The sequence below is a fragment of the Halichondria panicea genome, chromosome 11 (genome assembly GCF_963675165.1).
Source record: "Halichondria panicea chromosome 11, odHalPani1.1, whole genome shotgun sequence".
NCBI classification, from domain to species: Eukaryota; Metazoa; Porifera; class Demospongiae; order Suberitida; family Halichondriidae; genus Halichondria; species Halichondria panicea.
The window spans coordinates 5,813,250-5,825,719 of NC_087387.1; the positions used below are offsets into that span (position 1 = coordinate 5,813,250).

At 43.3% G+C, this 12,470-nt stretch overlaps 1 protein-coding gene and 1 non-coding gene across 2 annotated transcripts; both read right to left on the minus strand.

Moving 5' to 3' along the window:
- Nucleotides 1-4,588: 4,588 nt before the first annotated feature.
- LOC135344330 (nuclear pore complex protein Nup205-like) lies at nt 4,589-12,106 on the minus strand. Its single transcript, XM_064541497.1, has 18 exons — nt 11,925-12,106; nt 11,159-11,341; nt 10,957-11,040; nt 10,542-10,751; nt 10,035-10,217; nt 9,706-9,855; nt 9,431-9,528; nt 9,063-9,183; nt 8,900-8,975; nt 8,548-8,715; nt 8,143-8,385; nt 7,241-7,612; nt 6,941-7,122; nt 6,534-6,725; nt 6,139-6,247; nt 5,615-5,794; nt 5,156-5,289; nt 4,589-4,898 (listed from the first exon to the last, which is right to left on the minus strand). The coding sequence occupies exons 2-18, from the start codon at nt 11,318-11,320 to the stop codon at nt 4,686-4,688; spliced, it is 2,877 nt and encodes a 958-aa protein (XP_064397567.1). The 5' UTR covers nt 11,321-11,341; nt 11,925-12,106; the 3' UTR covers nt 4,589-4,685.
- Nucleotides 7,151-7,232, minus strand: Trnas-gcu (transfer RNA serine (anticodon GCU)). The gene has a single exon. It is a non-coding gene; the product is annotated as a tRNA-Ser (tRNA).
- Nucleotides 12,107-12,470: the final 364 nt, after the last annotated feature.

Below are 12,470 nucleotides of genomic sequence, written 5' to 3' on the forward strand. Positions count from 1 at the left end.
GCCGCCCTCTAAAAGTTGGGCGGCCTAATCACGAGTCTATGTTATAGAGGGCGATTGATTCATGAGACAATATTTCTGCACAGTTTCTGTCGCTGAATCTGTTGACAGCTAGTTGTGTTTGGTGTCTATGATGGTTACTGGACCTAGCCCTATCAGCACATAATACCCATACTAGCTAGATCCACCTAGATGCAGTCATGTTTACTGCTGAGTCAGCAAAAACGAAAAGCAATTTGGCCTGGAATGTCATTAAAAGGTCTCATAATTAGTGAAAGTTTAAGTGATGTCCGACCTTCATATGCCCTTGGAATTACAGTGGATTGCAGTGCACTTGCAGAGAATTGCCAAACAGCAAAACCACAATCAGATAAATTATTATGAATATCATTATCAGTTTTCTGGAGTTTACTTGAACTTTTCCAAGAGTACTGTACTACTTTATTACAGGTAGAAAGCATAGAGCCAACTGAAAATAACCAATTTTCAGCAGACACTCATTGAACCTCTCTAGGCATGCCCCCTCCCCCCAAAGAACGTAATTTACATGCATGACATTTGTACACTGTATAGTCAGTCAAGCATTCTTGAAATGTATTTCATGCATTTCTAGTCTACTTAAGCTTTTCAAGAGTGCTATCATAAAGTATCCATTCTGTAGGTATCTATGAGTGAGACTAATAGGAGTGCCCTGAGAATATAATCGCATGGAGGTGTATGACTGAGCACCTTTTTAGGATTTAATCCCCTGGGCCCAGCTTGTAGATTCAATTTGCTCATACCTGTATATGGGTTATTACTTTGTGTAAATGTCACGAAATATGCTGACTATGCATATAATAATTATTACTGTATACTATGTTGCAATAATAATGCGTTCTCCTGTTCTCCGCGTTCTCATGGTTCTCCTGTTCTCAGGGTTCTCATGGTTCTCCGCGTTCTCATGGTTCTCCACGTTCTCATGGTTCTCCGCATTCTCATGGTTCTCCTGTTCTCTGCATTCTCATGGTTCTCCGCGTTCTCATGGTTCTCCGCGTTCTCATGGTTCTCCACGTTCTCATAGTTCTCCGCGTTCTCCTGTTCTCAGGGTTCTCATGGTTCTCCACGTTTTCATAATTCTCTGCGTTCTCATGGTTCTCCGCGTTCTCATGGTTCTCCGCGTTCTCATGGTTCTCCACGTTCTCATAGTTCTCCGCGTTCTCCTGTTCTCAGGGTTCTCATGGTTCTCCACGTTTTCATAATTCTCTGCGTTCTCATGGTTCTCCTGTTCTCATGGTTCTCCTGTTCTCATGGTTCTCATGGTTCTCCTGTTCTCATGGTTCTCATGGTTCTCCGCGTTCTCATGGTTCTCCACGTTCTCATAGTTCTCCACGTTCTCCTGTTCTCAGGGTTCTCATGGTTCTCCACGTTCTCATAATTCTCCGCGTTCTCCTGTTCCTGCATTATCATGGTTCTCCTGTTCTCAGGGTTCTCCACGTTCTCAAGGTTCTCCTCGTTCTCATGGTTCTTTTGTTCTCAGCGTTCTCATGGTTCTCCACGTTCTCATGGTTCTCCTATTCTCTGCGTTCTCATGGTTCTCGACGTTCTCCTGTTCTCAGGGTATTCCGTGTTCTCATGGTTCTTCTGTTCCCACGGTTCTCCTGTTCTCAGGGTTCTCCGTGTTCTCATGGTTCTCCGCGTTCTCCGCATTCTCATGGTTCTCTTGTTCTCTTGTTCTCACAGTTCTCCTGTTCTTAGGTTCTCTGTGTTCTCCGCGTTCTCATGGTTCTTCTGTTCTCCTGTTCTCACGGTTCTCCTGTTCTCAGGGTTCTCTGTGTTCTCCGCATTCTCATGGTTCTCCGCGTTCTCATGTTCTTAGGATTCTCCGCTTTCTCCACGTTCTCCGCGTTCTCTTGTTCTCCTGTTCTCACATTCTTATGGCTATCTGAGAACGAGGAGAACCCAGAGAACAAGAAAACCGTGAAAACACGGAGAACGAGAGAACGTGGAGAACCCGGAAAACAGGAGAATGAGGAGAACCATGAGAACGCGAAGAACAGGAGAACTATGAGAACACAGAGAACCGTGAGAACGAGGAGAACCATGCATGAGAACGCAGAGAACAGGAAAACGCGGAGAACAGGACAACAGAAGAACCCAGAGAACAAGAAAAACGCGGAGAACGTGGAGAACCCGGAAAACAGGAGAACCATGAGAACGCGGAGAACCATGAGAACACGAAGAACACGAAGAACAGGAGAATCATGAGAACACAGAGAACGTGGAGAACAAAAGAACTATGAGAACCATGAGAATAAGAGAACCCTGAGAACAAGAGAACGCGTGAAACAGGAGAATCATGAGAACATGGAGAACCGTGAAAACAGGAGAACCACGAGAACTCAGAGAACAAGACAACCACGAGAACGCGGAGAACCATGAGAACGTGGAGAACCCCGAGAACAGGAGAACCATGAGAACAAGAGAACATGGAGAACCGTGAGAACAGGAGAACCAAGAGAACGCGGATAACCATGAGAACGCGGAGAACAGGAGAACCTGAAGAACGCGGAGAACCTGAAGAACCATGAGAACCTTGAGAACGTGGAGAACCATGAGAACCCTGAGAACAGGAGAACCATGAGAACGCGGAGAACCGTGAGAACAGGAGAACCATGAGAACCCTAAGAACAGGAGAACCATGAGAACGGTGAGAACAGGAGAACCATGAGAACTAAGAACGCGGAGAACGCGGAGAACCATGAGAACGCTGAGAACGCTGAGAACCCTAAGAACAGGAGAACCATGAGAACCCTAAGAACAGGAGAACCATGAGAACACTGAAAACAGGAGAACCATGAGAACATGGAGAATGCAGAGAACCATGAGAACACGGAGAAATAAAATTATGAGAACGCGGAGAACGCTGAGAACAGGAGAACCCTGAGAACAGGAGAACCATGAGAACGCTGAGAACAGGAGAATGCATTATTATCGCAACATAGTATACATTAATATTATATGCATAGTCAGCATATTTCGTGACATTTACACAAAGTAATAACCCAGAGGAGGTACGACACGCGGTTAAGCTCACGTGGCTGCTATTTCTTGATTGAAGGCAAGAAAGACAAAGAAGTCGTTAAAAATGCATTCCAATGACGACATTCAACTGGTGGCAAGTAAGCGCCATAAAGAGATAAGTTTAGAGCATAAAACTCAGTGAATTTGTTGCTGGCTAGTAGCTAGAGTTTTACAAGTAGAGATTAGATTTGTTGTAAGAACCAAGGCTCAGATGTTTGCAGTGATCCTATCCTGAATTGCAGGCACAGAATACTTATTGAATACTCTAAAACAGAATTACACTAAAAACAATAATATCTCAAAATCTAAGTGGTGGTTGAAACTGGTTGAAAAGCTATTTCACATCAGTATAAGCCCAGCAATCAACAATCCTGATCTTAGAAACGTCAAGTGTATTTTTTGAAAGATACACGCCAAGCCAAATCCACTATCAAAGTACATAGTCTTGAATGATATTCATGCACAAGTTAATGAGATTCATAATCCTTTTAGCTGGTCGTGCGACCGTGTCGTACCTCCTCTGGTAATAACCTGTATATGTTTAGGAATAAGCAGATGTTCAATGAGATTCTGCTAATTGTAATAAAAGTGCAAGCTGAGCTTAGAATTACTATTGGTAATGAAATTCATATCTAGTGGTTTTGCTGTTTGGCAATTTTCTGTTGCAAGTGCACTGCAATCCACTGTACTTTGTTCTTCACGTAGGCCTCTAGAAAGAGAGCCTCCCAAAAATTGGTATAGAGACACACTGTTCTCCTTTGCTGATAATTGTTTCAATCATTACAGGGCCTTATATAGTGAAGGTAGTTTCACTTGTTTGTGGTTATCAAAACGTTCTATGAATATAATTACAATGCAAATTCCTATTCTCTCAAAGTAACAGCATGATACGTAGTACATGTGTGTGTATGTGTGTGAGCTAGCGTGGAGGGTAGGGGTTGGTAGATTATGCTCGAGATATTTGCCTATTATGCTATTCTTTTATGCTCAAGTTAACAGCCTATTATTCTTTTCAAATCGCCTATTATTCCCACATTATTCCCTCCAAAGCACAACATAGACTCCATGTCATCGCACAAGTAACATCAAATTATTAATAATGGCCACACGACTCTATCTATAATGTAGAATGCCAAGGAGATAATTATCCACCAGTACTTTCAACCTACAAATGTTTATACTGTGATTTGTACTGACCTGTATTTCCAAAACCTACCTATTATTCTCATAATTGTTATAAAGGTGCCTATTATGTGCCAGCATAATCTACCAACCCCTAGTGGAGGGGGGGGGCGTAACTGGTGGTTTGTACAAAACATACCGTGTAGTGGGGTTGTTTTCGTATTTGTATTGTAGAGCATTATACGAAAATAAACTACAAAATTAATACGTTTAACGTTACTATCCTGAGCTATACAAATTACTAAAAATACGATTGGGCAGTTTATACGAAAATTTGCATTTTGGTACATTTTGCAGTCCTTAGACACTAAATATATGTATGCTCTTACTTTCGCCCTATATCGGCCAATTTTAGTATGTCCAATTAAAAACTTTACTCAGATGTACGAAATTAGATCTGTAAGTAATCTAGAGGCAGCATACCAGCAATTAAAATGTACTATCTAATTAAAAGAACTACCCACCATTTTTGACTCGTAGACATAGAGAGCTCTGAGTGCCTCGGGAGTGGGCGTAGTCATCTTAACGAGAGCCTCATCTTCCCATAGTACGCTAGCACAGAGGTTCTGTAGGTATCCCTTGGAGGAGAGGAACCTCAACCACACACTCGGGTAGTCCAGGGCAACAATGGCATCGAGTAGCGACAAGGAGAGCATCTGGTGTGTGAGGTGGAGGGAGTGGAGTGTGTGTGGGGAGGGGTTGAGTGTGTGTGGGTGTGGATATGTGTGTGAGGTGGAGGTGGTGGAGTGTGTGCATATGAGTGTAGTATGGATTAGGAACAAATACGGTATATAGTATTGTGATCTCGTAAGCGAAGGCAGGCTTGGAAATTTAGATTCAATAAGTTTGAAGTTATATGCGCATTGTTAATGACGTTATAATTTATTATATTAGCACACCCCCGCCCACTCACCCTGGAGACAGCATGCCAGCTGCAAGCATTCTTAGCAACCATGTCCATGAACGACTCTCCAAAACTTGAGAGTACAGAGAGGTTCCCAGAGGAGAGAGTGTCCTCCTCCTTGTCAGTACGCCACAGACTAGCCTCTGTATGGCCAGGGTTATATACATGCATGATCACAATAATAGCCCCCTGGGGTTATACATGATCACGATAATAGGCCCCTGGGGTTATACATGATCACGATAATATAGACCCCCTGGGGTTATACTACACTGGGGGTTAGTGGGAATAGAAGGAGAGAGAGTACACATTTTCTCGTATACCCTATAATACCTTAGTTAAATATTTCGCAATCATGTACCTCAGAACCTGTTGCGTATTAATTTTTAATATTGCTCTAATTAAGCAACATTTTGCACCATACGAACATATATACGGTATATGCATAGACCCAGTGCATGCACTCACGTTTCCCCTGCCTCTCTTTCTGTCTCTTAGTGAGCACGAGGTAATACAGCAGTGCTCCGCTGAGATAGGCTCGGGCCTTCTGATTGGACGATGGAGATCGGAGGAGGTTGTCCACCAGCCCCTTGAGAATGGCGTGCAGGGGACCCACGTACAGGGAGGAGAGGCCATCACTACCATCTGCTGGAGGGATACAGGGGGAGGCTGGGGTTATTAAATGAAGTGTGCAGCACACAATGCAGTATAAAGATCGAGGGAGTGTGCGATGAAATCGTGAACACCTAAGTATATAATTATTTTTATACCAATATAATTTATGCTGATTTGGCTCATTTGCAAAAGGTTTTTCACTCGCAAAACCTTAATTTGTATTATAATACAGCACCCTCACAAATTTGTAGATAAGTTCAAGTATAAGGCCTTTGGGGCGCCCATGTTTTTGACGGTCTAGTATGTATGTTCTTATAGACTGTATACAAGCAGTCAATTTTAAGCATCAAGACGTATACAGAGAGCACCCCCCTTACCGTCTTGGTTCTCAGTGGGTGTGGCCAGTGTCTGACGGAGGTGAGAGAGGAGCATGAGGACCACCCCCTGTACAGAGGAGGTCAGCTCGGAGGAGTCGCTACCAGACACCTGTAGTAGTAGTACAGTACGTGCAGTAGTGGTAAGGTGTTTAGTAATAATTAATTTATTATGCCTATATAAAAATGATAAGGAACGCAATTCTGTTACGGTCTGTGTACGGACTTTCCTCGAAGAGAGAATTTGAGAGTTTAACAAAAACAAATGTCATTAATGCTATGGATCAAAAAGACACTTTGTATGGAGAATACATACATTTTTATAGCTGTATACTAGTCATACAATGTACTGAAAAGAAACTCGAGTGCAACTGACATATTGAAACGCACGACCTCACCTTCAATAGCAGGTCTTGTATAAGCTCGAAGAGAACTGCCACTTTGACCTCACTCTTGACCCCCACCTGACCCAGACTATGCAGCGCCACTTCCACCAACTGTCTCCAGCTTTCAAACAACTCGCTATTGCCATGGTTACAATCAAACACCCTGTTCCTCATCACTACCACTACCAGAATCTCGTGAATCTCCTGTAGACAGAACGCAACTATTGAGCAACAATTAATGTTTCATGGACAGTCATATTACACAGTTTTGTGATAAATTATATTGCAATTACAATACAAAAATGTCCCGTTTTCGTTCTATCTATGCAACACATTTCGCCCAAAACAAATAATTATTATTATGAAAGTATAAACTCATTGGTTTTGTGTACATAGAATTTGCATGAGACCACACCCACCTCTAGAACGCTCTGTCTCTGACCAGCTGCCCCTGTTCCCTGTAACATGTTGAGCTCCATCATGAGGAGACGATGGAGTGCCTTCACGTCCGTGTACCCACCCCCACTCACTCCTCCTGTGAGCGTGTGTGTGAGCGTGCGTGTGTAGGTGATTGTGTGCGTGTGTGCGTGTGTGGGTGTATCTTCGAAGATAACAACAAAACAAAAAATCGACAAGGATGGGATTCGAACCCACGCGTGCAGAGCACAATGGATTAGCAGTCCATCGCCTTAACCACTCGGCCACCTCGTCTCACATACATGACACATAAATCTTCACCTTAGCTTCACATGACTTGATCGCTTCTTCCATAGCCGATTGGTCGAAAAATTGCAGGTCAAAAATGGGTGTGTCTTTCTCCGAGAAATCCACGCTATCCAAAAGTAAGAGAATCTTCCGTTTCTTTTCGTGAAGAAAATTGAAATCCGAACTTTGTTCGCCATAGTCTGTTGTGTGATCTATTTCTGCATTCTCATTGGTCGGTTCGTTCAGGAGAAGGTTGACAATCCTCTGTGCGTGTGAACGTTGGTGATTGAGAGTGGTCATGCGTAGCTCTACGGCCAGCGTCTTGATAAGCCACGCCTCCTCATGCAACACAGCCACCTGCTGAGAGTTTAACACACCCTCGTCATCTGAGGAGAGAGAAATAAGTCAATTCAGTAAGTAAACTATGAACCAAAGAATTACCGTATAGCGTGTAATTTTCGTGGGGGCAAAATATTCGTGGTTTTTGTGGTTGGAGGTCTGACCACGAATATTTTACCCACGAATGAAGCGACCTTGCCTACCTTTACCTGCAGTAGTGCAAGCTCCGACCACGAAAATATTACCCACGAAATGTCTCAATATTGCGAACCACGAATATTTTGTCCTCCGAAAATAAACTGCTATACGGTATGTAGGAGGATAAAATGTGTTGCTAGCCAATGAAAGAGAAGATCTGAATCAGTTAGATCGTGAATGTGTATTTGGTCATTTATAAGTCCCAAACATAGTACAATTTGCCAACATCTGAGAATTCAGAGAACTATACCGTATTACTAAACAAAATGTTTTGCGAACATTAAACATAATAATTATAATTGATGCAAACGTTATGATTGCAAAGACCTATACCGATACTCGTATGTCATCACCTGTGTAATTTCATCGACTGACTTACTCTCGTCCTGAAGTATGGAAACGTTTAGAGGTAACTTTGAGAGCTGACTCGAGAAAAACTCGTGGTTGCTACGGAGATAGCGGAGGGTGGGTGTGGAGAGATGACGACTGACACACAGCTGGTATATAACTTTGTAGCAAAGCTCGGCCAGTTTTGGATTGGAGTAATGACAACCAGAGTCTTGTCCGTGTTCCAGGAGGGACAGAATGGAATGCAGACACGTACGAGGAGCACCCATCACACCTGCACACAGGGAGAAAATACAACATATAGTCACAGCACATAGCTTAAAAATAATATTGCTGCAATTTCAGCTTAACGAAAAATAACCTGCAGTTTTTAGTAGCCATCCATATAATGCAGCTTAAAGTTACTTCGTCAGTACTATAATAATTATGAACTAACCAGGGTCCTGTAGGTTGGTATCAGACACACTCTTCTCAGAGCTCGTCTCATATCCTAGCAACAGATGTGTGATGTTTGGAGGGGGGTGGTCCACACAGAGTGAGAGCAGTGTGAGTATACCCAGCTTGACTGCCTGATGTACACCCGCCACACTCGAGAGGGGGTCCCCTACACACACAGGGGGGGGAGGGGGGTAATTGATACATACAACGTCGACAGTCCTGCAAATCTGGTTTTTATGGGCGTGTTTTGAACAATACTGGGTCTATATACATTCTAAATAAGTTAGCACTATCAATTTAACAAGTTGTATATGGTAGGTGTGCAAACAGTTCCAAAGACAACAGCTCACCTTCTGTTGGTAGTTGACCTTCGACCTCCATCTCTAATTGCTCCACAAATCCCTGTAAGATCTCCGAGCACACATCCTGAGGAACATTTAAGAATCATAATTATACTGAATAACAAAGCTTAAAAAAGGCACTATTACTAATAGCATAATTATTTCTAACAACCTTGTCACTAAGGATGTGATTGACAGTCTGTGAGCCGGACAAGTGTGACTGACACACCCAGGTTAGTATCTGCACTGCTGTGAGGGAGAGCTCTGGACTGCACTCTGTCAGTGTGGCGTATCTGGAGAGGGTGTGGTAGGGGACTAACCAACCATATATAGAGGGTGTGGTAGGGGACTTATATAGAGGGTGTGGTAGGGGACTAATCAATCATGGGAGGATATACGAAACGTTTAGGTGTTACTCTGTTCATTTAATTCTACGTACTAACATAATGGCCGGGTATAGTTTCATTATAGTGAGCAACCAATTGTAAGTAAAACCCCTCTTGAAATCTGAACTCTGAACTTCTACGTTGCATGTCTTACCTGGCAATAGTTACGATGAAGTCAGCCTTGCCAGTACGAGAGTTGATGCTGCCTAGCAACTCATTCAGAGGGCTTGTGATGATACCATGGTCATGGGTCTATGGGAGGGGGGGGGGGGGGGCAGAACACACAATTACATAAACTTGCTATAAAAACAACAGATGTGGGTCAGTACAAACCAACTCTTTGGCATCTACAGGCCATATAAAAGATGTTTATGCTGAATTGAAAAAGTTGGGCACATTACTGCATGCAACTGCTAATAGTGTGCTTACATTCCTCAGTTGATCCAGGAAGGATGACTCTTTGCTGAACGCAGTCTCCAGCATCTTGAGACAGAGGAGCGCCGTGTGTGCCAGTGCCTCAGAGGATGTGGTACCAGGGTCAGACAGATGGAGGTAGGCAGTGTCTATCACTGAGCGGATCTAAGGGGACGTAGTCAATGTACGTATCATAGACAACTTAAACAAAAAAAACTGGACTATAGGAACGAAAATTCAACAAAATTGTACTTCACCTCATTTATACAACATTAATTTTATGCAAGTCCTCCTGAAAACTGGCACGGAAATTGTTTCATAACCAAAAAATTAGATTATCACACCTTTCTGAGTAGCTTAGAGTCGTTGAGCATGTGCAGTAGGAGGGTGTGTCCTGGTTGCTTAGGAACCATGGCCCCGCCCATCTCCGGAGTGTCATAGTACTGGTTCACAAAATCCTCAGGTGAGACTTCGTACGAGAGGAGCAGCTTGTGCAGTATCTCCAGCGCCAGACTAGCCACCTGCCACTGTGTGTGTGTGTGTGTGTGTGGTGTGTGGGTGGTGTGGTGTGGGTGTGCATGGTGTAGGTCGTGTAGTTGAAAACAGCTACAGAAACAAACCCCAACGTTACACAATGCAATGTACAGCTCTTGCGCAAGTACACTAATATAAACTACTGTATAATTATAGTTCGATGGTGCAAACTTTCGAGGAAAGACCGTTACAAAGGTTTTCGCGGAATAGCAGCCTTTTTGCAGGATGCATGCATGCATGCGATATTAATCATGTGCTTAATCAGCGAAAACTACAAACATTTACACCCTCGAACTATACCCGCTAATAATGCATACCTTCTCCTCTGCATTGCGATAGCCACGAGAGTCAAACTTCAGGAACATGTTATCACGCACGAACTCTAGGTAGGGGTCAAACCCTGGTACCCTGTGCCCCGTCCCCAGACCAGGAGGGGGAGGCACATCAATCAGTGCGTTGAGGAGGGACAGAAATGCTCTAGTGAGACAGTACTCTTCAATCTGAGACTCAAGCTCGTCTAGTTCAACCTGAGTGTGTGTGTGTGTGTGGGGGGGGGGGTATGATTTTGAGTAGAAACAAGCAAGTGATTATCTATAAGAATGTTTAAGCTTCTCATCCTTGAAAGTCTAGACATGCATGCCCCAAGCTCTATATCAATTAAGCTGGAATTACACAAACGAATGAAGTCATCCAAAATAAATTGTCACAGATATTTGTACTTGAAGGTCATACCTGAATACCACCGTCTTGGTTGCCATGGTGACCAAAAGCTCGTGAGTCGTGCGTTGGCACCTTAGAGTGACTTGTCGTGAGTATCTGAACAAAATATTAATTTCATAAAGTAATTTTATACCTTCTCTACAATAATTATGTAGAAACTTTCAGGGATTATATTATTTTATGAACAGAGTTCGGCTGTAGTTTGACCTCTAACCTGCGCGACCTCTAGGGTATGCCACATGGAGGCGGCAATTTCTGGAGTGCGGGCAAACACAGCCAGTGTCTCTAATACGTCTGCCTTCAGTTCTCGTGGTACAGGGCAACCGACCAATCCGAATAGAGACGCTACCGGTAACCATGACTGGTTCTCGTACATGACAATACGAGCATTTTCGTCCTGTGTGTGTGTGTGAGGTGTGAGTATGTGTGGGGTGTGAGTATGTGTGGGGTGTGAGTATGTGTGGGGTGTGAGTGTGTGTGAGTGTGTGTGAGTGTGTGTGTGAGCGTGCGCGTGCATGTGTGCCTGTGTGGGTGGTTCTGTATTAAAAGCTCAACAGATGCAGATGACCTACAATAGGTGGCCTGGTATGACCTCTAAACTGTTGGTGAAAGTAACTGTAAGGTTGCTAGACAACCACACTCTACACTCGCAATGTGATGCACTGAAAGCACACACAGTACGTGCTAACACAAACACTACTGCTTCCTTTACATGAGTTAATTGTCAAGTCACAGCCGCACAAAACAGTGATTAAACAGTTGACTTTAAAATGTATGCAGTGTCAATAGGCCAAAATGATAAGCTGTGATGTGAGTCATGGTGGGTATTTTCAATTAACACAAAAATTTGCCTCTTACAATATTATGTGGTACACTATAAGGCCTAAGATATGGTTAGTGCAACCACCAACCAGTGATGTCATGTGACACCATGGATAATAATTATTCGTAATTGATTGCAGCATTTATAATTCCCTTACATATTTTTCAATAATCCTTATGAGAGAGAGCACCCCCCTGAGGCCGTCCAGCTCCAAAGGGGTTATCGGTGACCCAGTGGGTGTGGCCCTGGACCCACCCTCTTTCTTGAGCTCCAGGTAGTACTGCTTGAGAGAGAGGAAGAAATGCTCCAATGAAATAGCAGCGCTAGCACCACCACCCCCTGTGGAGGCAGGAAAAAAGGACAAGATGAACAAATCATTAGTCCCAAGAACGAAATCATAGCTGCTTACAGTTTTTTTAGCGGTTTCATTTTCAGCTTTCTGATAAGCCTAACAATGTTGTGCAAACAGATTAAAGATTAATTCTGATACAGAGAATTGATGCACTATAACTAATGTACTGTACCAGGAGTCTTGACTGTACACATAAAACCGTAAGAGTAATTCTATGATGACGTAATTCATACGTATAATGAACTATGTAATGCACTAAGAATTAAGTGAAGCTGAATAAAAACAAAGTTGTAATTGTATGACACAAGTACACATCCCCTCCCTCGTACCTAGGCTGGGGCTGTTTGCCTT